The sequence below is a fragment of the Oncorhynchus mykiss genome, chromosome 6 (assembly GCF_057628025.1).
Source record: "Oncorhynchus mykiss isolate SJ-2025 chromosome 6, ASM5762802v1, whole genome shotgun sequence".
NCBI classification, from domain to species: domain Eukaryota; kingdom Metazoa; phylum Chordata; class Actinopteri; order Salmoniformes; family Salmonidae; genus Oncorhynchus; species Oncorhynchus mykiss.
Genome location: NC_143027.1, coordinates 13,698,249 through 13,724,000, shown reverse-complemented (window position 1 = coordinate 13,724,000; position 25,752 = coordinate 13,698,249). Strand labels below are relative to the sequence as shown.

Below are 25,752 nucleotides of genomic sequence, written 5' to 3'. Positions count from 1 at the left end.
CTGAGGGCTGCCGCTGAAGGTTATACCTGAGGGCTACAGCTGAGGGCTACAGCTGAGGGCTACAGCTGAGGGCTACACCTGAGGGCTACCGCTGAGGGCTACACCTGAGAGCTACCGCTGACGGCTACACCTGAGGGCTACCGCTGAGGGCTACACTGAGGGCTACCGCTGAGGGCTACCGCTGAGGGTTACACCTGAGGGCTACCGCTGAGGGTTATACCTGACGGCTACCGCTGAGGGCTACACCTGAGGGCTACCGCTGAGGGCTACACCTGAGGGCTACCTCTGAGGGCTACCGCTGAGGGCTACCGCTGAAGGCTACCGCTGAGGGCTACCGCTGAGGGTTACACCTGAGGGCTACCGCTGAGGGCTACCGCTGAGGGTTACACCTGAGGGCTACCGCTGAGGGCTACCGCTGAGGGCTACCACTGAGGGCTACAGCTGAGGGTTATACCTGAGGGCTACCCCTGAGGGCTACCGCTGAGGGCTACCCCTGAGGGCTACCGCTGAGGGCTACCCCTGAGGGCTACAGCTGAGGGTTACACCTGAGGGCTACCGCTGAGGGTTATACCTGAGGGCTACCGCTGACGGCTACAGCTGAGGGCTACCGCTGACAGCTACAGCTGAGGGCTACCCCTGAGGACTACAGCTGAGGGCTACTGCTGAAGGTTACACCTGAGGGCTACCGCTGAGGGCTACCGCTAAAGGCTACCGCTGAGGGTTACACCTGAGGGCTACCGCTGAGGGCTACCGCTGAGGGCTACACCTGAGGGCTGCCGCTGAAGGTTATACCTGAGGGCTACAGCTGAGGGCTACAGCTGAGGGCTACAGCTGAGGGCTACACCTGAGGGCTACCGCTGAGGGCTACACCTGAGAGCTACCGCTGACGGCTACACCTGAGGGCTACCGCTGAGGGCTACACTGAGGGCTACAGCTGAGGGTTATACCTGAGGGCTACCGCTGAGGGTTACACCTGAGGGCTACACCTGAGGGTTATACCTGAGGGCTACACCTGAGGGTTATACCTGAGGGCTACCGCTGAGGGCTACAGCTGAGGGCTACCGCTGAGGGCTACCGCTGAGGGCTACACCTGAGGGTTATACCTGAGGGCTACACCTGAGGGTTATACCTGAGGGCTACCGCTGAGGGCTACAGCTGAGGGCTACCGCTGAGGGCTACCGCTGAGGGCTACACCTGAGGGCTACCGCTGAGGGCTACACCTGAGGGCTACCGCTGAGGGCTACACTTGAGGGCTACCGACAGGGTGAGGAAGGGTGTGGGTGGGAGGCAGTGTGAGGATACCCAGGGATCTAGGCAAGGTGGGGGTGTGGGGTTCACTGGCCTCCCTGATCGGCCCAGTCAGCTCCCTCTCTGTCCGAAAGAAGCAGGACCTTGGGAGAGGGTGGGGGGTGGGGGGGGGGGGTGGAGGTGGGTTCAAGGATGGGACCCCCTCCCAAAACACACACAAACACACCCCCACACACACAAGCACTGTATTGGCTATCAGGTGGGCCGAGGCAAAAGTAAACAAGATCAGATAAGCTGTGATTGGTCAGGAGGCCAGCCTAATCTCAGTGATTGGTCAGGAGGTCAGCCTAATCTCGGTGATTGGTCAGGAGGCCAGCCTAATCCCCTTTGTATTTCTGTTTCTTCTATTTCACTTGTATCTTATCTCAGGAACGTCTTCTCCATGCATTCCTCTTTCTCTTCATCCTCCCTCTCCCTCCTCCACACCCGTCAAACTAACACATACCACACTGCACCATCAACCCACTGGACATAACACACACTGTCAGTCGGAATCATCACACACACACACAATGCACTGTATAAAGCAGCATTCCACATGTAGAAGGGTGAAGACAAGAGGGATAAAGATATGTTTGAAGAAGCGCTCCACTGCTGTCTCTAAGTGTACGGCTGTGGACTGGCGGAGGGGGGTGTTGAGGGGTTATGGGTCACCAGGCTGCGTAGACACCCCCCTGGGGCGTCCCGGCTCGCCATCACAAACAAAATCTGACTAGTCTGAGCAGTGTGTCACAGGGCTTTTAATTGCTTGTTCCTGTCTCCTTCCCCCATCTCTCCTCTCTTCACCACCTCCTCCCCCCACAGCACTGCCGGAACTGGGTGTCAAGCCCCGAGCCCCTGGACACACCGGTGGAGCCCATGCTACCAGACTGCCCTCGCCTCTCTGCAGGTAGTGTGTGTGACAGTGGATTCATCTCTCCCTCTCTCTCAATCTTTGTATGTATATCTCTCTGTATATGTTTTTTGTATCTATCTCTCTGTCTATCTTTATCTCTCTATAAACAGTTGAAGTCGGAAATTTACATACACCTCAGCCAAATACATTTAAACTCAGTTTTCACAATTCCTGGCATTTAATTCTAGTAAAAATTCCCTATTTTGGGTCAGTTAGGATCACCACTTTATTTTAAGAATGTGAAATGTCAGTACAATAGGAGAGAGAATTATTCATGTCAGCTTTTATTTCTTTCACATTCACAGTGGGTCAGAAGTTTGCAGACACTCAATTAGTATTTGGTAGCATTGCCTTTAAATTGTTTAACTTGGGTCAAATGTTTCGGGTAGACTTCCACAAGCTTCCCACAATAAGTTGGGTGAATATTGGCCCATTCCTCCTGACAGAGCTGGTGTAACTGAGTCAGGTTTGTAGGCCTCCTTGCTCGCACACGCTTTTTAAATTCTGCCCACACATTTTCTATAGGATTGAGGTCAGGTTTTGTGATGGCCACCCCAATACCTTGACTTTGTTGTCCTTGAGCCATTTTGCCACAACTTTGGAAGTATGCTTCAGGTCATTGTCCATTTGGAAGACTCATTTGCGACCAAGCTTTAACTTCCTGACTGATGTCTTGAGATGTTGCTTCAATATATCCACATAATTTTCGTTCCTCATCATGCCATCTATTTTGTGAAGTGCACCAGCCCCTCCTGCAGCAAAGCACCCCCACAACATGATGCTGCCACCCCCGTGCTTCACGGTTGGGATGGTGTTCTTCGGCTTGCAAGCCTCCCCCTTTTTCCTCCAAACATAACAATGGTCATTAATGCTGAACAGTTCTATTTTTGTTTCATCAGACCAGAGGACCAAAGTACGAACTTTGTCCCCACGTGCAGTTGCAAACTGTAGTCTGGCTTTTTAATGTGGGTTTTGGAGCAGTGGCTTCTTCCTTGCTGAGCGGCCTTTCAGGTTATGTCGATATAGGACTCGTTTTACTGTGGATATAGATACTTTTGTACCCGTTTCCTCCAGCATCTTCATAAGGTCCTTTGCTGTTGTTCTGGGAATGATTTGCACTTTTCACACCAAAGTACATTTGTCTCTAGGAGACAGAACCCATCTCCTTCTTGAGTGGTATGACGGCTGCATGGTCCCATGGTGTTTATACTTGCGTACTATTGTTTGTACAGATGAACGTGGTACCTTCAGGCGTTTGGATGAACAAGGATGAACCAGGATGAAGGATGAACCCGACTTGTGGAGGTCTACAATTTGTTTTCCGATTTCTTTTGATTTTCCCATGATGTCAAGCAAAGAGGCACTGAGTTTGAAGGTAGGCCTTGAAATACATCCACAGCTACACCTCCAATTGACTCAAATGATGTCAATTAGCCTATCAGAAGCTTCTAAAGCCATGACATAATTTTCTGGAATTTTCCAAGCTGTTTAAAGGCACAGTCAACTTAGTGTATGTAAACTTCTGACCCACTGGAATTGTGATACTGTGAATTATGTGAAATAATCTGTCTGTAAACAATTGTTGGACAAACACCATGAGGCTGCAGGACTTAAGCACTGTTATACAGAACCAGTCAAATGTTTGGACACACCTTCACATTCAAGTTTATTTTCTATTTTTACTAATTTCAACATTGTAGAATAATAGTGACGGCATCAAAACTATGAAATAACACATATGGAATCATGTAGTAACCAAAAAATGTTTGCTTTTCCTTCACTCTGCGGTCTAACTCATCCCAAACCATCTCAATTGCGTTGATGTTGGTTGATTGTGGAGGCCAGGTCATCTGGTGCAGCACTCCATCACTCTCCTCCTTGGTCAAATAGTCCTTACACAGCCTGGAGGTGTGTTGGGTCATTTTCCTGTTGAAAAAATGATAGCCCCACTAAGCGCAAACCAGATGGGATGGAATATCGCTGCAGAAGGCTGTGGTAGCCATGCTGGTTAAGTGTATCTTGAATTCTAAATAAATCACAGTCATTGTCACCAGCAAAGCACCCCCACACCATCACTCCTCCGTGATTCACGGTGGGAACTGCACACGTGGAGATCATCCATTCACCTACTCTGCATCTCACAAAGACACGGCAGTAGGAACCAAAAATGGACTCATCAGACCAAAGGACCGATTTTTTATTTGAGCTGCTTGCCATATTATGGACTCTTTTACCAAGTAAGGCTATCTTCTGTATACTACCTCTACCTTTTCACAGTACAGTTGATTGGCTCAAACACATTAGGAAGGAATGAAATTCCACAAATTAACTTTTAACAAGGCACACCTGTTAATTGAAATGTATACCTCATGAAGCTGGTTGAGAGAATTCCAAGAGTGTGTAAAGCTGTCATAAAGGCAAAGGGTGGCTACTTTGAAGAATCTCAAATTTAATTTGATTTGGTTACTACATGATTCCATTTGTGTTATTTCATAGTCTTGATGTATTCACTGTCATTCTACAATGTAGAAAATAGGACAAATAAAGAAAAACCCTTGAATGAGTAGGTGTGTCCAAACTTTTGACTGGTTCTGTATGTCACAGTTATCAGGACTTGTCTTATTCCGGGCATATTTGATTGGTCTTAATGACTTTGACATCGGTGATAATGAGAGAGAGTGAGTGTAAAGTTGCGTCCAGCTCAGCAAGTCTTTGGTGGCTAGTCGCTCTGGTCTCGTGTCAAAGGTTGATTTGATTGTCTTTGTGTCCTTGGTGGCTTGACAGGGAGCGAGGCACCACCATTGTGCTGTGAGTCACAAGAGAGCAGCCAGAGGTGACAGAGGTGGAGGGAAGGGTGTCAAAGTACCATGACCCAGCTTTTTCTCTGCTGAGGGAATGCTTCTCAATTCATCCCTCTACCCCTCCCATCCATATCCTTGTCCATAATTCAGCTGTCACGACGGGGAGTGTGTGTGTGTGTGTGTGTGTGTGTTTGCATGCATGCTACTATGGTAGGGGATTGCTCTGCTCTGAGGAGATAATGGCTAACCACAATGTGTTCATCAACAGACTTCTGTTTCCTCGTTGTCACTAACCTCACACACACACACACACACACAGAGACAGCATACCACACCAAGAGCTAACTGCACTCTCCTGGAGCCCGGGAAGCCTCCGGCTACTGGGACACTATGGTGAATGGCGCCTGATCAGACAGACACTAAGACGTCTGAAGGCAAACCAAGGCATGCCATTGGCTGTCCTTCAGATGTTTTGGTTTGAGTGACAGAGCTGTCAGGCAGTGAGGAGGGAGTCACTGGCGGCACTGAAGGATGAGTCCCCCTTTCATTCCATCCCACTGATCTCTCTCTCTCTCTCTTTGTCTCTGTCTCTGTCTGTGTCTCTGTCTCTGTCTCTCATTCCCTTCCGTGTCTCTCCATGTGTGGTGCTGTTGTTGCGTAGGTGTTCTCCATGCAGGTTTTGGTGTTTGGCAGAAGGACCTGGAGACAGGCCTGTCTGTCTTTCTGTTGCTGCTAATCATCTGTGAAGCAACATTGGTACCAGCATGGCAATGCCCCACTGAGGGGCTGTTTAGTGTGAGGGGTGTCTGCTACCATCTCTGTTTATTGTTTTTAACGTGATAAACCCTGGACCGGTTCCCTGTTAGCCTGGCTAGCTTTTCTCCCTCTCTCTCTTTTTCATTTTCATTCCCTCTTTCAAAAGGAATCTTTCCCTAGAAGGTCACTGCTCCAGAGCTGGCAGCGGCCTGACAGACTGGCATCATTTTATCAGTTAGGAGCATGTTGAAAACTGCCTAAATATGCAGATAAAGTGGAACAAATCTCCTGCTGGAAAGCTTCTCCGTGTGCCTGGGGGCTGGGGAGAGGGGCTGGGAGAGGGGCAGGGGGCTGGGGAGAGGGCTAGGGGGGCTGGGGAGAGGGCTAAGGGGGCTGGGGAGAGGGGCAGGGGAGAGGGGCAGGGGGCTGGGGAAAGGGGCTGGGGAGAGGGGCAGGGGAGATGGGCACGGGGCTGGGGAGAGGGCTAGGGGGGCTGGAGAAGGGCAGGGGGCTGGGGCCTTCCCAGGCTCTGACTCACCACTGCTGGGCTGCAGTCACAGAGCAGATAGCCAGGAGAGAGAGAGAGGCAGAGCTGGGCAGGCCCGCTTTAGTCAGGCTTAGAGTCACACAACAGTGATAACACTTTGTAGTTAAAATAATAGTTATTAATAATAGTTATTTTTGATATTTTTTCTCCAATTCAACAAAATTGAATTCAACTAAGTAGCTAACAAAGAATTGATGCAATGTGGATGTATGAATTGCTCAAACCAAAAGTGTCAAATATAGAGATTTAAGAAAAGTCTAGTATGTTTTACCTGAACTCAAGACTTCCAGTGATTCCTACAAGCCTGTAGAAAGAAATGGATTATGTAGTGTGTGTGTGTGTGTGTGTTGCGGAGATGAGCCCTGTGATGAGATGAGCACAGTGTAAAACCTCTGATACGGCACTGCTGACCATGAAACACCTCTGCTTGTCGACACCTCCGCCCGGCCTACAGGCCCCCGTCCATCCGTCTGATGGATGTTTATCTGTTGAGTTACACTTCCAGAGGAAACGCATCCCGCCTCATCTCCTCACTTCCTCTGTTTTTTCAGCTTGACATTTTTCAGGGGTCGGGGGGGGGGTGTCTGCTGGCTCATCGAAAGATCAGAGGAAGGGCGTATTTTTGGCTTGTTTGTCTTTACTGACGTTAGCGTGGTCTAGCGTTAGTGGAGCCTAGCTTTAGAGAAGCCTAGCGTTAGAGGAACCTAGTGTTAGAGGAGCCTAGCGATAGCGTGGCCTAGCGTTAGAGGAGCCTAGCGTTAGAGGAGCCTAGCGTTAGAGGAGCCTTGCGTTAGAGGAACCTAGCGTTAGAGGAGCCTAGCGTTAGCGTGGCCTTGCGTTAGAGGAGCCTAGCGTTAGAAGAGCCTAGCGTTAGAGGAGCCTAGCGTTAGAGGGGCCTAGCGTTAGCGTGGCCTAGCGTTAGAGGAGCCTAGCGTTAGCGTGGCCTAGCGTTAGAGGAGCCTAGCGTTAGAGGAGCCTAGCGTTAGCGTGGCCTAACGTTAGAGGAGCCTAGCGTTAGAGGAGCCTAGCGTTAGAGGGGCCTAGCGTTAGAGGGGCCTAGCGTTAGAGGGGCCTAGCGTTAGCGTGGCCTAGCGTTAGCGTGGCCTAGCGTTAGAGGAGCCCAGCGTAGCAGGAAATAGCTAGGGTAAGCGGTGGGGAACCAGAAACGAACTCTGACCCTGATCCTGTCACGGTGCTCATCTTCGGGGCAAGCTATCGTCTGGATCGTACAGGTGCCAAGCTCGCTCTAGACTGACACGGCCTTGTGAAAATCGCTGACCCGGCAGTCGCTTGGCTCTTATGGTTCTGTCACCATCCACCTCTCTGAGAACACCATAGACATGGACGGCTTTTAGATACAACCACAGACAGAGGTGATTGTGTGTTGGAGGGATGTTACGGTATTCAAGGAACATGGACCTCATTTTTATTTGTAGAATGTTTGAAGAACGGTTGATACTGTTTATTGGTGAAATATTCATCTATATCTTAAGTGTTAGGTAGAAAAATAGAAGTTTAGTATCTAGTCGCTGAGTAGTTGAGTAGTGATTTTTAGGCATGTATTGAGATGCTGTGTCTATGTTCAGTAAACACGTTGGCTGCCGTCATCAGCCTCTCCTGCCAGCCTAACCAGCCTTTCATCTTCTTCTTCCTCTGTACTAACTAGGGTTTCAACATTCTGTGAACTTTCCTTAACTAACCCTAGTTTTCCTGAAATCCCAGTTGGAAGATTCATGGAATCAAAAGGGATTTCCAACTGGGATTCCTGGAATCAGGAGGGATTTCCAACTGGGATTCCTAGAATCAGGAGGGATTTCCAACTGGGATTCCTGGAATCAGGAGGGATTTCCAACTGGGATTCCTGGAATCAGGAGGGATTTCCAACTGGGATTCCTGGAATCAGGAGGGATTTCCAACTGGGATTCCTGGAATCAGGAGGGATTTCCAACTGGGATTCCTGGAATCAGGAGGGATTTCCAACTGGGATTCCTGGAATCAGGAGGGATTTCCAACTGGGATTCCTAGAATCAGGAGGGATTTCCAACTGGGATTCCTAGAATCAGGAGGGATTTCCAACTGGGATTCCTAGAATCAGGAGGGATTTCCAACTGGGATTCCTGGAATCAGGAGGGATTTCCAACTGGGATTTATGGAAAATGACCGTAGTACTAACACACTCCACCACTACACATATTGTCACAAATCATTGTGCCGCTTGTGTCATGTATTGAATGTATCTTACTCTTATTTATAAGCTCCCCCTTCCCCCCCCTCTCCCTCTATCCCTCTACCCTCACTTTCTCTCACCTCCCTCCACCCCCCTTTCTCTCCCCCTCCCTCTTTCTCCCCTCCCTCTGTCTCTCCCTCTCCCCCTCCCTCTGTCTCCCCCTCTCTCCCCCTCTCTCCCCCTCCCTCTCTCCACTCTCTCTCCCTCTCCCCCCTCTCTTTCTCCCCCTCTCTCTCTCCCTCTCCCCCCTCTCTTTCTCCCCTCCCACTCTCTCTCTCTCTCTCCCCTCCCTCTTTCTCCCCTCCCTCTGTCTCTCTTTCTGCCTTCCCTCTTTCTCCTCCTCTCTCTCCTCATCTCTCTCTCACCCCCTCGCTCTCCCCCCTCCCTCTCTCTCTCTCTCCGTTGTAGAGGATCGGAAGACACAGCCTTCATTTGCTATTTCTTTTTCAAATGGAGTTGAGGCCTAAAGGTGCTTGATCCGTGTGCTCCGGCACCAGACTGATGGGCCCTGACCCACTTGGCTCACAGCTTTATGTAATGATGCCTGAGTTTAAAAGAACCATGCAGACAGGAGCAGACCACTGGAGAGAGAATCATGTTTATTTTGCCATCTACTTTCCTTCCTCCCTTGTCTGTGTCTCTGAGTTTGTTGTACCTCTGTGATTGGTCTACAACACAGAAGGCCTCTGACAGGGTCATATTCAAGGCACTGAGTCAACAAAATGTATGAGTGGCTAATGTGGAGGGAGGAGGTGGAAGGGAACAGCTTCAAGAAACAGTCAAAGCTGCACAGGTGATCTTATTAGTCTTTCTCTTTTTTAAATAATGGACTCTGTATGGATTGTTTGACATCTGTTTTGGAGACATTGTCAGGTTAATGTATCTGAGTGGCGTGATGCAGAGAGAGATAGAAAATCAATTTTCACACTAACAGAAACGGAGAAACGACACAACTGAAAGTAATTTGACCCGGAATGAACAGACTGACCCAGGCTACAACCCCCTACATGTAAACTTAGGGGGACAATATGAAAAAGATCCCCCTTGAGAGAGAAGGGAGCCTTGAGAGGAACCCGATTGCTTTGTATCAAAGACCCAGTCACTTTGATCACTTTGTGATGACTGTGTGTGTCTATCGACTGATCTTGGTGTTCCCTGTCTCTGTCTGTGACGTTTGTCTGAAGTCTGGTGAGAGTTAGGACATGATGCATACCAACTACCAGAACATATATACCATTCTGCCATGGGCCTTGGCGAGGTCTCTGTTTTCTCAATAATACAACATAAATATATGTTTCATGATAACATTAGAAGCTTATTGTTACATCTCAAAATCAATATGTTGAATGTATGTCTGTATCAGCTGTATGTACAGTACTGGTCAAAAGTTTGGACACACCTACACGTTCAAGGGTTTTTCTTTATTTTTACTATTTTCTACATTGTAGAATAACAGTGATGACATCAAAACTATGAAATAACACATATGGAATCATGTAGTAACCAAAAAAGTGTTAAACAAATCTAAATATAGTTGCCACCCTTTGCCTTGATGACAGCTTTGCACACTCTTGGCATTCTCTCAACCAGCTTCATTAGGTAGTCACCCGGAATGCATTTCAATTAACAGGTCTGCTTCGTTAAAAGTTAATTTGTGGAATGTATTTCCATGTTAATGCATTTAAGACAATCAGTTGTGTTGTGACAAGGTAGGGGTGGTATACAGTAGATAGCCCTATTTGGTAATAGACCAAGTCCATATTATGGCAAGAACAGCTCAAATAAGCAGAGAGAAATGACAGTCCATGATTACTTTAAGAAATGAAGGTCAGTCAATACGGAAAATGTCAAGAACTTTGAACATTTCTTCAAGTGCAGTCGCAAAAACCATCAAGCGCTATGACGTAACTGGCTCTCATGAGGACCACCACAGGAAAGGAAGACCCAGAGTTACCTCAACTGCAGAGGATAAGTTCATAGTGTTACCAGCCTCAAATCGCCATTTAACGGGGTGGCAGGGTAGCCTAGTGGTTAGAGCATTGGACTAGTAACCGGAAGGTTGCAAGTTCAAATCCCCGACAAGGTACAAAATATGTCATTGTCATTGAAAATAAGAATGTCTTCTTACTGACTTGCCTAGTTAAATAAAGGTAAAATAAATAAAAGATTGCACCTTACAGAGAGTTAAAGTAACAGACACATCTCAACATCAACCTTTCAGAGGAGGCTGCGTGATCAAATTGCAGCAATGAAACTATTATTAAAGGACACCAATGAGAAGAATAGACTTGGTTGAGCCAAGAAACACGAGTAATTTCCATTAGACCTGTGGAAATCTGTCCTTTGGTCTGATGAGTACACATTTTGGATTTCTGCTTCCAACCGCTGTGTCTTTAAGACGCAGAGTAGGTGAACGGATGATCACCGCATGTGTGGTTCCCACGGTGAAGCATGGAGGAGGAGGTGTGATGGTGTGGGGGTGCTTTGCTGGTGACTCTGTCAGTGATTTATTTAGAATTCAAAGCACACTTAACCAGCATGGCTACCACAGCAGTCTGCAGCGATACACCATCCCACATGGTTTGCGCTTAGTGGGACTATCATTTGTTTTTCAACAGGACAATGACCCAAAACAAAGCTCCAGGCTGAGTAAGGGCTATTTGACCAAGAAGGAGAGTGATGGAGTGCTGAATCAGATGACCTGGCATCCACAATCACCCGACCTCAACCCAATTGAGATGCTTTGGGATGAGTTGGACCACAGAGTAAAGGAAAAACATCCAACAAGTGCTCAGCATATGTGGGAACTCCTTCAAGACTGTTGGAGAAAAATTCCAGGTGACTACCTGATGAAGCTGGTTGAGAGAATGCAAAGCTGTCATCAAGACAAAGGATAGCTACTTTGAAGAATCTAAAATACAAGTATATTTTGATTTAACACCTTTGTTTACTACATGAATCCATATGTGTTATTTCATAGTTTTAATGTCTTCACTGTTATTCTACAATGTAGAAAATAGTAAAAAAAAATTAAAAAACTCTTGAATTAGTAGGTGTGTCCAAACTTTTAACTGGTAGTTCTGTATGTGTGCATAGAATGACAGAGAGTGGCAGCTACACTGTGTGATTCCATTGAGAGTAGCATGGCCCTGCCTAGACTTTTGTCTGGGAGTATTGGGTGGAATTCTCCCTGGTCTAGTCTAGTGGTCCAGTAATGGTCTCTCTCATGAGGCTGTCAAAGTGATAATAAGCTGGTCAGGCTGACTTGGTAAAAATGTGAAAACGTAGCAGCCCCAGCTGTCTCCGTGAAAACCGCCTCACTGAGTCTTTATGCTATCTCTTTTATTCCTGTTAATCTCATTTTATCTCCAAGCCTTTTCCCTCATCACATCCACGCCTGTAATCTCGCCGCCCACATTTATTTTATTAGAAATTGTATGGCAACTGGTTGCTAAGCAACACTGAAGGTCAGGTAAAATTTGTTGCATTTTTTAGAGTAGTAAAGCCCACCTACAGGTAACTGCCAAAATAATGGAAACACTTGAGTAAATGAGGGTACAAAGTGTAATGAAAGCAGGCGCTTCCACATAGGTGTGGTTCCTAAGTTAATTAAGCAATTAACATCCCATCATGCTTAGGGTCATATGTAAAAATGATGTACAGGCCATTATTTTGGCTACCATGTCTATGCTCCCATAGGATGACAGTGCCCCCATCCACAGGGCACAGGTGGTCACTGAATGGTCATGAAAACTATGTAAACCACATGCCATGGCCATCTCAGTCACCAGATCTCAATCCAATTGAACACTTATGGGAGATTCTGGAGCGGTGCCTGTGACAGCATTTTCCACCACCTCAACAAAACACCAAATGATGGAATTTGTTGTGGAAGAATGGTGTCGCATCCCTCCAATAAAGATCCAGTAGAAACTATGCCCAGGTGCATTGAAGCTGTTCTGGCTCTTGGTGGCCCAAGGTCCTATTAAGACACTTTGTGAATCCTTTATTTTGGCAGTTACCCGTATCTATTGGTTTGTGAATGTAGTGAAGGGTAATCTACGTAAATGCCATCTGCTCATCTTATTTATTTTGTGAAAAGTGTTAATGCACCTTTTATGTAATATTAGTGTAATATTAGTGTAATATTAGTGCAATATTAGTGTAATATTAGTGTTTACATTAGCCGTCGCCGTCACCTCGACCTGTGTTTACCTTTTTGCATCTATTAGTCCCATGTGGCTTAGTTGGTAGAGCATGGTGCTCTAAGCATGGTGCATGGTGCTTGCAATTCCAGGGTTTCGTGGGTTTGATTCAAACTGGGGCCACATGGACACATGACTGTTAGTCGCTTTGGATCAAAGTGTGTGCTACATAGCATACAGTTCACCATACCCAGGGTCTATGTCTATAGATCACTATACCCTGGGTCTATGTTTGTAGATCACTATACCCTGGGTCTATGTCTGTAGATCACTATACCCTGGGTCTATGTCTGTAGATCACTATACCCTGGGTCTATGTCTGTAGATCACTATACCCTGGGTCTATGTCTGTAGATCACTATACCCTGGGTCTATGTCTGTAGTTCACCATACCCAGGGTCTCTGTCTGTAGTTCACCATACCCAGGGTATCTGTCTGTAGTTCACCATACCCAGGGTATCTGCCTGTAGTTCACCATAACCAGGGTATGTCTGTAGATCTCCATACCCAGGGTCTGTCTGTAGTTCACCATGCCCAGGGTCTCTGTCTGTAGTTCACCATACCCAGGGTCTCTGTCTGTAGATCACCATACCCAGGGTCTCTGTCTGTAGATCACCATACCCAGGGTCTCTGTCTGTAGATCACAATACCCAGGGTCTCTGTCTGTAGATCACTATACCCGGGGTCTATGTCTGTACTTCACCATACCCAGGGTCTCTGTCTGTAGATCACCATACCCAGTGTCAGTCTGTAGATCACCATACCCAGGGTCTCTGTCTGTAGATCACCATACCCAGGGTCTTTGTCTGTAGATCACCATACCTAGGGTCTCTGTCTGTAGATCACCATACCCAGGGTCTCTGTCTGTAGATCACCATACCCAGGGTCTCTGTCTGTATTTCACCATACCCAGGGTCTCTGTCTGTAGATCACCATACCCAGGGTCTCTGTCTGTAGATCACCATACCCAGGGTCTCTGTCTGTAGATCACTATACCCAGGGTCTATGTCTGTAGATCACCATACCCAGGGTCTCTGTCTGTAGATCACCATACCCAGGGTCTATGTCTGTAGATCACCATACCCAGGGTCTCTGTCTGTAGTTCACCATACCCAGGGTCTCTGTCTGTAGATCACCATACCAAGGGTATCTGTCTGTAGTTCACCATACCCAGGGTATCTGTCTGTAGATCTCCATACCCAGGGTCTGTCTGTAGTTCACCATGCCCAGGGTCTCTGTCTGTAGTTCACCATACCCAGGGTCTCTGTCCTGTAGATCACCATACCCAGGCTCTCTGTCTGTAGATCACCATACCAAGGGTCTCTGTCTGCAGAACACCATACCCAGGGGTCTCTGTTTGTAGTTCACCATATCCAGGGTATCTGCCTGTAGTTCACCATACCCAGGGTCTCTGTCTATAGTTGACCATATCCAGGGTATCTGTCTGTAGTTCACCATACCCAGGGTCTCTGTCTGTAGTTCACCCAACCCTGGGTATTTGTCTGTAGTTCACCATACCCAGGGTCTCTGTCTATAGTTCACCATGCCCAGGGTCTCTGTCTATAGTTCACCATACCCAGGGTCTCTGTCTATAGTTCACCATGCCCAGGGTCTCTGTCTGTAGTTCACCATACCCAGGGTCTCTGTCTGTAGATCCCCATACCCAGGGTCTCTGTCTGTAGTTCACCATACCCAGGGTCTATGTCTGTAGATCACCATACCCAGGGTCTATGTCTGTAGATCACCATACCCAGGGTCTCTGCCTGTAGTTCACCATTCCCAGGGTCTATGTCTGTAGATCACCATACTCCGGGTCTCTGTCTGTAGATCACCATACCCAGGGTCTCTGTCTGTAGTTCACCATTCCCAAGTTCTATGTCTGTAGATCACCATACCCAGGGTCTCTGTCTGTAGTTCACCAAACCCAGGGTCTATTTCTGTAGGTTCACCATACCCAGGGTCTATGTCTGTAGATCACCATACCCAGGGTCTCTGTCTGTAGTTCACCAAACCCAGGGTCTATTTCTGTAGGTTCACCATACCCAGGGTCTCTGTCTGTAGATCACCATACCCAGGGTCTATTTCTGTAGGTTCACCATACCCAGGGTCTATGTCTGTAGATCACCATACCCAGGGGTCTCTGTCTGTAGTTCACCATACCCAGGGTCTCTGTCTGTAGATCACCATACCCAGGGTCTCTGTCTGTAGTTCACCATACCCAGGGTCTATGTCTGTAGATCACCATACCCAGGGTCTATGTCTGTAGATCACCATACCCAGGGTCTCTGCCTGTAGTTCACCATTCCCAGGGTCTATGTCTGTAGATCACCATACTCCGGGTCTCTGTCTGTAGATCACCATACCCAGGGTCTCTGTCTGTAGTTCACCATTCCCAGGTTCTATGTCTGTAGATCACCATACCCAGGGTCTCTGTCTGTAGTTCACCAAACCCAGGGTCTATGTCTGTAGATCACCATACCCAGGGTCTATGTCTGTAGATCACCATACCCAGGGTCTATTTCTGTAGGTTCACCATACCCAGGGTCTATGTCTGTAGATCACCATACCCAGGGTCTCTGTCTGTAGTTCACCATTCCCAGGGTCTATGTCTGTAGATCACCATACCCAGGGTCTACGTCTGTAGATCACCATACTCCGGGTCTCTGTCTGTAGTTCACCATTCCCAGGGTCTCTGTCTGTAGTTCACCATTCCCAGGGTCTCTGTCTGTAGATACGCTGCTGGTCCCTGAAAATAAGTGAATGGATATGAGTGTAGCAGGGAGATGGCTCATACCTGGTCATGATGTCCTTTGAGGTCCCAGTTCCTCTCACTATTAAGGGTGTTAATAGAAAACTGTGTGAGCAGGGTGTGTGTGGGGGGTGTTGGGTGGCAGAGGGTTCATCTGTGGAGGGGGGGTAAAGGTATCTGAATGCTTTCCCATCTGAAACAGTTCATGCGTATATCATGACAACATTTTGTGACTTTTCTTTTGCTTTGGTGTTCAGCAAAAGGTTTTTTCTTCTGTTCGTGCACACAAAACATTTTCTCGAGGTAAGTTAAAGTTTGTGAGCCAACGTCTACGCTCCTTTGTCATTGGTCAACCATAGGGATTTTTCACATAAGTGTTTGTTGTTTTTCAACGATAGACAACTTGTGTCCATGCACATTTTTCCACATACTGCACCACTAAGAAATTGCAGGACTAAAACAAACAACACATTTATTGAGGAAGTGTATACTGGAAAAGGTGTCTCAAGATGGACAAACAGTGCTGTTGCCGGGAAAAAAAAGTTGAAGTGCACTCTGTTTTACCCAACCATCTCCTCCTGTGATCAGATCCCGCGGATGCCTTCAGGCAGCTGGCCGCCCACTACCAATAGTGTTAGCATCACCGTGGAATCACCGCCTCTAACTGGGGGAGGAGGATGAACCAGGGGGTAGGAGGGAGGGGAGTGTTGAGGCTTCTTCAACCACTAGAGGCCTTCTGTGACTGATGTTTTTAGCATAGATATCTGGCCATGTGTTTGGTGTTGCTGGACATAGTCTGGTTAGCCTTGGTTAGCCCTGGTTAGCCTGGGTTAGCCTTGGTTAGCCCTGGTTAGCCTTGGTTAGCCCTGGTTAGCCTTGGTTAGCCCCATGCTCTGTGAGTGACTGTTTTCTTGTGGGACCATGATGGTTTTATCATGCCGTCAGAACGCACGTGTCTCTTCAGAGTCTCTGCCATGCTGAACAACAGCACTGTCACTATGGAGTCCCTCTACACAGGCCACGCTTTAACCTTTCTGCCGCAGGTTCGTCTTCAATTCCCTTTTTTTCCTGGTCTTTTTCCCTTCCTCTGAGACTCGTTTCATTTGTTTCATGATGCACAATTTCTAAGTGTGTTCATGAAGTCCATTCATTAGGTTTAGCTGCTAATGGGCCCTTTAGTGTGACAGGTTTGATAAGGCTAGGGGAGAGGAGAGGTTGTTGCCTGACTAGACTACAGGAGGCTGGATAACTACAGTTAAAGCAGGGCAGAGACGCACCAGGACGAAACACCCAGCACTAATCAATTCCAGAAAGGCTCAGCGTCGTGTCAGCATTGTGATCGCTTTATGATATTTCTGCTGAAAGCATTTACAGTTTCCTGTTTGGTTAAAACATATTTTGAGATGTTGTGGCAGCCCCCTCCCCTGTTTTCTTTTTCACAATTAGGTTATAATGAAATGCACATCGAATGTGATTGTAAATAAATAAAAGACAACAAACACGAGAGAGCTCTGAGAATATATTAGGAATGTATATAATTGCAGAGAGATGATTAGGGAAGAGAAAAGCATCCTTGAAGGTCCTTGAGTTGTAATCAGCCTCAAATTACAATATTTATTTGTTGCCTTTTTGACAGAAAAATTATAACTTATTTATATAATTCTGTAAAAATATTTGACATAAATGTGTGCTGCGGAGTTGTGAGTGTGCAGCAGCGGTGACCTTGGATCATCCACCGTAGATAAAACTTTATTAAGATGGGTCTGCGGGTCGGGAGACAAACAGCCGTGACACCAGCGTGTGCGAGTATTAGGGAAATGTCGCAATTAGAGGATGATTTCCTCCAGATAAAGTGGCAGAGTAACCTGGGTAATAAGCACAGAGGGACCTGGGTTATACGCTCAGAGGAGCCTGATTAATAAGCGCAGTGGAGCCTGGGTAGTAAGCGCAGAGGAACCTGGGTTATACGCTCAGAGGAGCCTGGGTAATAAGCGCAGTGGAGCCTGGGTAGTAAGTGCAGAGGAACCTGGGTTATGTGCTCAGAGGAGCCTGGGTAATAAGCACAGAGTAGCTATTTCCTTTAGAGAGAGTGCCAAAGAGGAGCCTGGGTAATTAGCGCTGAGGAGCCTGGGTAATTAGCGCAGAGGAGCCTATGTAATAAGTGCCATTGGAGCCTGGGTAATAAGTGCCATCGGGGCCTGGGTAATAAGTGCCATAGGAGCCTGGGTAATAAGTGCCATTGGAGCCTGGGTAATAAGTGCCATTGGAGCCTGGGTAATAAGTGCCATTGGAGACTGGGTAATAAGTGCCATTGGAGCCTGGGTAATAAGTGCCATTGGAGCCTGGGTAATAAGTGCCATTGGAGCCTGGGTAATAAGTGCCATTGGAGCCTGGGTAATAAGCTCAGAGTAGTCTGGGTAATAAGCGCAGAGTAGCCTGGGTAATAAGTGCAGAGTAGCCTGGGTAATAAGCGCAGAGTAGCCTGGGTAATAAGCGCAGAGTAGCCTGGGTAATAAGCGCAGAGTAGCCTGGGTAATAAGCGCAGAGTAGCCTAGGTAATAAGCACAGAGTAGCCTGGGTAATAATCACAGAGTAGCCTGGGTAATAAACGCAGAGTAGCCTGGGTAATAATCACAGAGTAGCCTGGGTAATAAGCGCAAAGTAGCCTGGGTTATAAGCACAGAGTAGCCTGGGTTATAAGCACAGAGTAGCCTGGGTAATAAGCGCAGAGTAGCCTGGGTAATAAGCGCAGAGTAGCCTGGGTAATTTGTGCCATTGGAGCCTGGGTAATAAGCGCAGAGGAGCCTGGGTAATAAGCACAGAGTAGCTATTTCCTTTAGAGAAAGTGCCAAAGAGGAGCCTGGGTAATTAGTGCTGAGGAGCCTGGGTAATTAGCACAGAGGAGCCTGGGTAATTAGCACAGAGGAGTCTGGGTAATTAGTGCTGAGGAGCCTGGGTAATTAGCACAGAAGGAGCCTGGGTAATTAGTGCAGAGGAGGCTCAGAAGCGCAGGGCTGGTTTGTGGCCTGGAAAGGTGTAATGGTAGTAATGGGAGTAATGAGATGGCCTGCACCCTCTCTTCCTCTCCTCCACCACTTCCTTCCCTCACTCTCTCACCTCACGGCCCTCGGCAGCAATGTCAGGGGACTTTTAGCCTCCACGTCACCTGGCCTCCACATGGCCCTCGTGCACCAGTCCTGGTATGACCCCACATAGTGAGGAGTCAGGGGAGGTGCCACACCATGCTACTTCAATCCTTACCCCCAGACCGTCATTAACACCAATGTCCTGGACCGCTCAATTTTATTAAATGTTTTTACTAATGATTCAATTAAGAAGCTTTAGGATTAACCGTTCTATTCAAGATGGCGTAGAATTCAGACGTCTTTTGTCCTCCTCTTGACGTGTCTTGTCGTGTCCCGTGTATATATATTTTTAGATATTCTTTCTTCGCATGTATTTTTTTGATTTTCTTAACCTCAACTTCAACATACTCTCCTGCAATCCGCCTCACCCAATGTGGTTTGGATCTGATATGTTCTTTACTTCTGAACCGGAACCCCAACAGAAGCTTGCCAGATAACTAGCTACTAGCTAGTAGTCAGCTAGCCACTGCTAGTGGTCATCAGCTACCTTTAGCCCGGACAACTCTCGCCAGTCTGCGCAGCGCAACTCAAACCAGAGCAAATCGGACTTATTCTTCTCCATATCTCCGGATTCCAACTACAAGCTCTGAACTTTTTCACCTGGATCATCACAACTAGCTATCTGCTATCCGGGTGGCCACTCCTGGCTAACATCTCTGTCCCGAAGCAAGAACCAGTTAGCCTGGAGCTAGCAAGGCTAAGCCCATCTCCCGGCTAGCTGAAGAGGTCAATCAGCCACTCCTTGGGCTACAATACCTATTTTGCCAATTGGCCTGGACCCCCGCCAACCCATCACGGCTGGACTACCGACGAAATTCGCCCAAGGTTTTTTTTTCAACTGGCTCCCCTGTTGCGATGTCCCCTGAATGCCCATCTGCTAGCCTGCTAGCCGCGGCCCGCTAGCTGTCTACAGCATATCAGACTGTTATCTTAAGAGGCCCATCGGTCAAATTCTTTGGCCACTATACCTATGTTGCCAATTGGCCTGGACCCCTTTTACCACACGGAGCCCTGCTGATCCACGATGACATAACAGCACGAGGGGGCTACAACAGACTCTTCCGTCACGACGTGCCTCTAAGGCCCTTCTGCTAGCTTGCTAGCCTCAGCCTGCTATCTGCCTGAATCGCTGTGTCTCCGGCCCGCAGAGCCACTCACTGGACCCCTATGATCACTCGGCCACGCATGCCACTCCCTAATGTCAATATGCCTTGTCCATTGCTGTTTTGGTTAGTAATTATTGCCTTATTTCACTGTAGAGCCTCTAGCCCTGCTCAATACTCCTTAGTTAACCCTTTACATCCACCTCCCACACATGCAGTGCCTCACCTGGTTTAAATGGTGCTAGAGACAATATCTCTCTCATCGTCACTCGATGCGTTGGTTGCCCTCCACTGCATTCACATCCTACCATACCTTTGTCTGTACATTATGCATTGCATCTATTCTACCGTGCCCAGAAACCTGCTCCTTTTACTCTATGTTCCGAACGTACTAGACAACCAGTTCTTATAGCCTTTAGCCGTATCCTTATCCTACTTCTCCTCTGTTACTCTGGTATTGTAGAGGTTAATCCAGGCCCTGCACTGCCTTGCTCCACTCCCATTCCTCAGGCGCTCTCATTTGTTGACTTCTGTAACCGTAAAAACCTTAGTTTCATGCATGTCAACATTAGAAGCCTCCTCCCTAAGTTTGTTTTATTCACTGCCTTAGCACACTCTGCCAACCCGGATGTCCTAGCCGTGTCTGAATCCTGGCTAAGGAAGACCACCAAAACCCCTGAAATTTCCATTCCCTAACTATAACATTTTCCGACAAGATAGAACTGCCAAAGGGGGCGGCGTTGAAATCTACTGCAGATATAGTCTGCAGAGTTACAGTGGGGCAAAAAGTATTTACTCAGCCACCAATTGTGCAAGTTCTCCCACTTAAAAAGATGAGAGAGGCCTGTAATTTTCATCATAGGTACACTTCAACTATGACAGAAAAAATGAGGGAAAAAAATCCAGAAAATCACATTGTAGGATTTTTAATGAATTTATTTGCAAATTATGATGGAAAATAAGTATTTGGTCAACTACAAACAAGCAAGATTTCTGGCTCTCACAGACCTGTAACTTCTTCTTTAAGAGGCTCCTCTGTCCTCCACTCGTTACCTGTATTAATGGCACCTGTTTGAACTTGTTATCAGTATAAAAGACACCTGTCCACAACCTCAAACAGTCACACTCCAAACTCCACTATGGCCAAGACCAAAGAGCTGTCAAAGGACACCAGAAACAAAATTGTAGACCTGCACCAGGTAAGCAGCTTGGTTTGAAGAAATCAACAGTGGGAGCAATTATAAGGAAATGGAAGACATACAAGACCACTGATAATCTCCCTCGATCTGGTGCTCCATGCAAGATCTCACCCCGTGGGGTCAAAATGATCACAAGAACGGTGAGCAAAAATCCCAGAACCACACGAGGGGACCTAGTGAATGACCTGCAGAGAGCTGGGACAAAAGTAACAAAGCCTACCATCAGTAACACACTACGCCGTCAGGGACTCAAATCCTGCAGTGCCAGACATGTCCCCCTGCTTAAGCCAGTACATGTCCAGGCCCATCTGAAGTTTGCTAGAGAGCATTTGGATGATCCAGAAGAAGATTGGGAGAATGTCATATGGTCAGATGAAACCAAAATATAACTTTTTGGTAAAAACTCAACTCGTCTTGTTTGGAGGACAAAGAATGCTGAGTTGCATCCAAAGAACACCATACCTACTGTGAAGCATGGGGGTGGAAACATCATGCTTTGGGGCTGTGTTTCTGCAAAGGGACCAGGACGACTGATCCATGTAAAGGAAGGAATGAATGGGGCCATGTATCGTGAGATTTTGAGTGAAAACCTCCTTCCATCAGCAAGGGCATTGAAGATGAAATGTGGCTGGGTCTTTCAGCATGACAATGATCCCAAACACCCCGCCCGGGGAACGAAGGAGTGGCTTCGTAAGAAGCATTTCAAGGTCCTGGAGTGGCCTAGCCAGTCTTTGGAGGGAGTTGAAAGTCTGTGTTGCCCAGCAACAGCCCCAAAACATCACTACTCTAGAGGAGATCTGCATGGAGGAATGGGCCAAAATACCAGCAACAGTGTGTGAAAACCTTGTGAATACTTACAGAAAACATTTGACCTCTGTCATTGCCAACAAAGGGTATATAACAAAGTATTGAGATAAACTTTTGTTATTGACCAAATACTTATTTTCCACCATAATTTGCAAATAAATTCATTACAAATCCTACAATGAGATTTTCTGGAATTTTTTTTCTCATCTTCTCTGTCATAGTTGAAGTGTACCTATGATGAAAATTATAGGCCTCTCTCATCTTTTTATGTGGGAGAACTTGCACAATTGGTGGCTGACTAAATACTTTTTTGCCCCACTGTATGTGTTGAATCTCATCCCCCCATCTCTCCAATGCTTCTCCCAGAGGCCTTCTATGTGTCACCTGTCAATGTGGGATGAGGTGAGTTCTGGTGTGACTGTGTGTCCCAGATGTGAGGAACACATTCCCTCCTAACAGTCTTATCTGGGTGACCCACCAACGCCCCTCCCTTGGTTATCACCTCACCTCGGGCCACTCCGGGCCAAACTACAGAGTCAGTGGTAAAACCACGCCTCGCCTGCCTCAACATGCTGCTGTGGACTCACCTAAGCAACACGCACTGGCGACTGAAACGCTTTCTCTCTCTCTACTTATGTGATAGCTTGCTTGCAGTGAGGTGTGGGGCTGGTCCAGGGGCAAGGGCCTTAGGCAAAGTGGTGGACGAGTGTTTCAGGTACCAGAGATTTCCAGGAAGGGGAGGAGAGTCGAGGAGAGGTTATATTTGGGCTGCAGTCTTCTGACTCGGGAGGGAAACCTTCCCATCAGTCATGGCCCCAAGCCACCTCTTGTCCCCCTCCGATCCAAACAGGACCCCTGCTGTCAAGGAGACCATTTATCTCAATTGTGCCCGGGAGAGGGGAGTTATCTTGGAAACCTAAATTCCAAATCCAATCCTCCTTTGTTTGGCTGTAGCTGTTTAAACGTAGCGTATGTTAGGCCCCGCTTCTGTTGTCCACGCTGCTCTCCTCTCCTCGCCTAACAACACGAGGAAATATTACAAAACTCAACACAAGAAAACAAGTTAACTAGTCATAGGAAAAGCAGGTGCTGCTGTGTGCGGGGCGGAGTTTGTTCAAAACACTAAGCGAGCGTTATACGAGGTTGGCACCAACTGTTATAGCTCACCGGGGAGAGGTGGAAGTGAATTGCGTTTGGCACCGGGCTGCTATCAACCAGTAATTAGTATAGCTAACATCGCAGATGAAAGAGTCAAGTCTAGGTCAGAGTAAAGACTTCAAGGCTCTTATCGGGTTAAGGTTGGAGGCCAATCTCTCCCCCTGAGTTTAAGCTGATGCCGTGCCTGCCCAGATTTGCTAAAATCTGCGGTGACCTTTGACCGTAAGGTGTCGAGGCCAGTCACATGTCAGGCCAGTTCCTGCTGTCGGCCCTGGACGAGCTAGCATTAGGCGTCGCCACGGAGGCAGAGAGGAAAACTTGACTTACCCCGCCCCGCGGGCTCACACACCATCAGGCATCTGAAACAGATGTTACCCAACAGCTGAAACCCCCTGTTTGGCATTCCTGCCCCAGTCTGGCTTGTGGTCCAAATCTCCTGGCTCTGTCTGTCTGACACACTAGGACAAGGCAAGGCAGCACCGTACAGAACAGCACAGCACAGTGGAGACAGGAACACAGATTTGTTTAGGGGGGGGGGGTTGGTTTTGGATAAACGATGGAAATCTGCTTATTTCGCTGTACAAATTCACCAATCAGGAAAATCTGTGGAATTTCCTAATGAAAATCATTAATCGCATAATGCAATCGTAATCTTGTAAAATTTCACTCCTCAAATTACCAGAAAATACAGTGATGTGAAAATGTGTATTTCGAACTAGTGTCTCTCTCTCTCTCTCTCTCTCCAATGTAGGTGACAGTGGGTGTACCTCTCTCTCTCTCTCCAATGTAGGTGACAGTGGGTGTACCTCACTCTCTCTATTCTAAATGTAGGTTACAGTGGGTGTACCTCTTTCTATTCTAAATGTAGGTGACAGTGGGTGTACCTCACTCTCTCTCTCCAATGTAGGTGACAGTGGGTGTACCTCTCTCTCTCTCTCCAATGTAGGTGACAGTGGGTGTACCTCACTCTCTCTATTCTAAATGTAGGTGACAGTGGGTGTACCTCTCTCTATTCTAAATGTAGGTGACAGTGGGTGTACCTCTTTCTATTCTAAATGTAGGGGACAGTGGGTGTACCTCTTGCTATTCTAAATGTAGGTGACAGTGGTTGTACCTCTTGCTATTCTAAATGTAGGGGACAGTGGGTGTTCCTCTCTCTCTCTCTCTCTATTCTAAATGTAGGTGACAGTGGGTGTACCTCTCTCTCTCTCTCTATTCTAAATGTAGGTGACAGTGGGTGTACCTCTCTCTCTCTCTATTCTAAATGTAGGTGACAGTGGGTGTACCTCACTCTCTCTATTCTAAATGTAGGTGACAGTGGGTGTACCTCTCTCTCTCTCTATTCTAAATGTAGGGGACAGTGGGTGTACCTCTCTCTCTCTATTCTAAATGTAGGGGACAGTGGGTGTACCTCTTGCTATTCTAAATGTAGGTGACAGTGGGTGTACCTCACTCTCTCTATTCTAAATGAAGGTGACAGTGGGTGTACCTCACTCTCTCTATTCTAAATGTAGGTGACAGTGGGTGTACCTCTCTCTATTCTAAATGTAGGGAACAGTGGGTGTACCTCTCTCTCTCTCTCTATTCTAAATGTAGGGGACAGTGGGTGTTCCTCTCTCTCTCTCTCTATTCTAAATGTAGGTGACAGTGGGTGTACCTCTCTCTCTCTCTATTCTAAATGTAGGTGACAGTGGGTGTTCCTCACTCTCTCTCTCTATTCTAAATGTAGGTGACAGTGGGTGTACCTCTCTCTCTCTATTCTAAATGTAGGTGACAGTGGGTGTACCTCTCTCTCTCTCTATTCTAAATGTAGGTGACAGTGGGTGTACCTCTCTCTCTCTCTATTCTAAATGTAGGGGACAGTGGGTGTTTGTGGACAACATGTTAAATAATGTTCTTCACTGTCTGTTTCCTACATGACCTGTGTGACTTAACTTGTCTCACTCTTTGGACTGAATACTTGGTTTATTAGACCAAAACAATAAAGAATATATTTATTGAGTAAATTGTCAACCCTGGTCTAAACCCTGTCCCCCACCCTGTCCCCCACCCTGGTCCAAACCCTGTTCACCACCCTGTCCCCCACCCTGGTCCCCACCCTGGTCCAAACCCTGTCCCCTACCCTGGTCCCCACCCTGGTCCAAACCCTGTCCCTCACCCTGTCCCCCACCCTGGTCCCCACCCTGGTCCAAACCCTGTCCCCCACCCTGTCTCCCACCCTGGTCCAAACCCTGTCCCCCACCCTGGTCCCCACCATGGTCCAAACCCTGTCCCCCACCCTGTCCCCCACCCTGGTCCCCACCCTGGTCCAAACCCTGTCCCCCACCCTGTCCCCCACCCTGGTCCCCACCCTGCACCCACCATGGTCCCCACCCTGGTCCAAACCCTGTCCCCCACCCTGTCCCCCACCCTGGTCCAAACCCTGTCCCCCACCCTGTCCCTCACCCTGGTCCATACCCTGCACCCACCATGGTCCCCACCCTGGTCCAAACCCTGTCCCCCACCCTGTCCCCCACCCTGGTCCCCACCCTGGTCCAAACCCTGTCCCCCGCCCTGGTCCAAACCCTGGCCCCCACCCTGGTCCAAACCCTGGCCCCCACCCTGGTCCAAACCCTGGTCCCCACCCTGGCCCCCACCCTGGTCCAAACCCTGTCCCCCACCCTGGCCCCCACCCTGGTCCAAACCCTGGCCCCCACCCTGGTCCAAACCCTGGCCCCCACCCTGGTCCAAACCCTGACCCCCACCCTGGCCCTCACGCTGGCCCTCATGCTGGCCCCCACCCTGGTCCAAACCCTGGCCCTCACCCTGGCCCTCACCGTGGCCCCCACCCTGGTCCAAACCCTGGCCCTCA

The 25,752-nt window shown here is 48.0% G+C and overlaps 1 protein-coding gene across 1 annotated transcript in view; it reads left to right on the top strand.

Moving 5' to 3' along the window:
* Window positions 1–25,752, top strand: part of arb2a (ARB2 cotranscriptional regulator A) — a 318,843-nt gene that overhangs the window by 245,137 nt on the left and 47,954 nt on the right. The window contains exon 10 of the mRNA XM_036979434.2: window positions 2,113–2,197. Coding sequence (XP_036835329.2) covers window positions 2,113–2,197 — 85 coding nt within the window. The remainder of the gene's footprint in view (window positions 1–2,112; window positions 2,198–25,752) is intronic.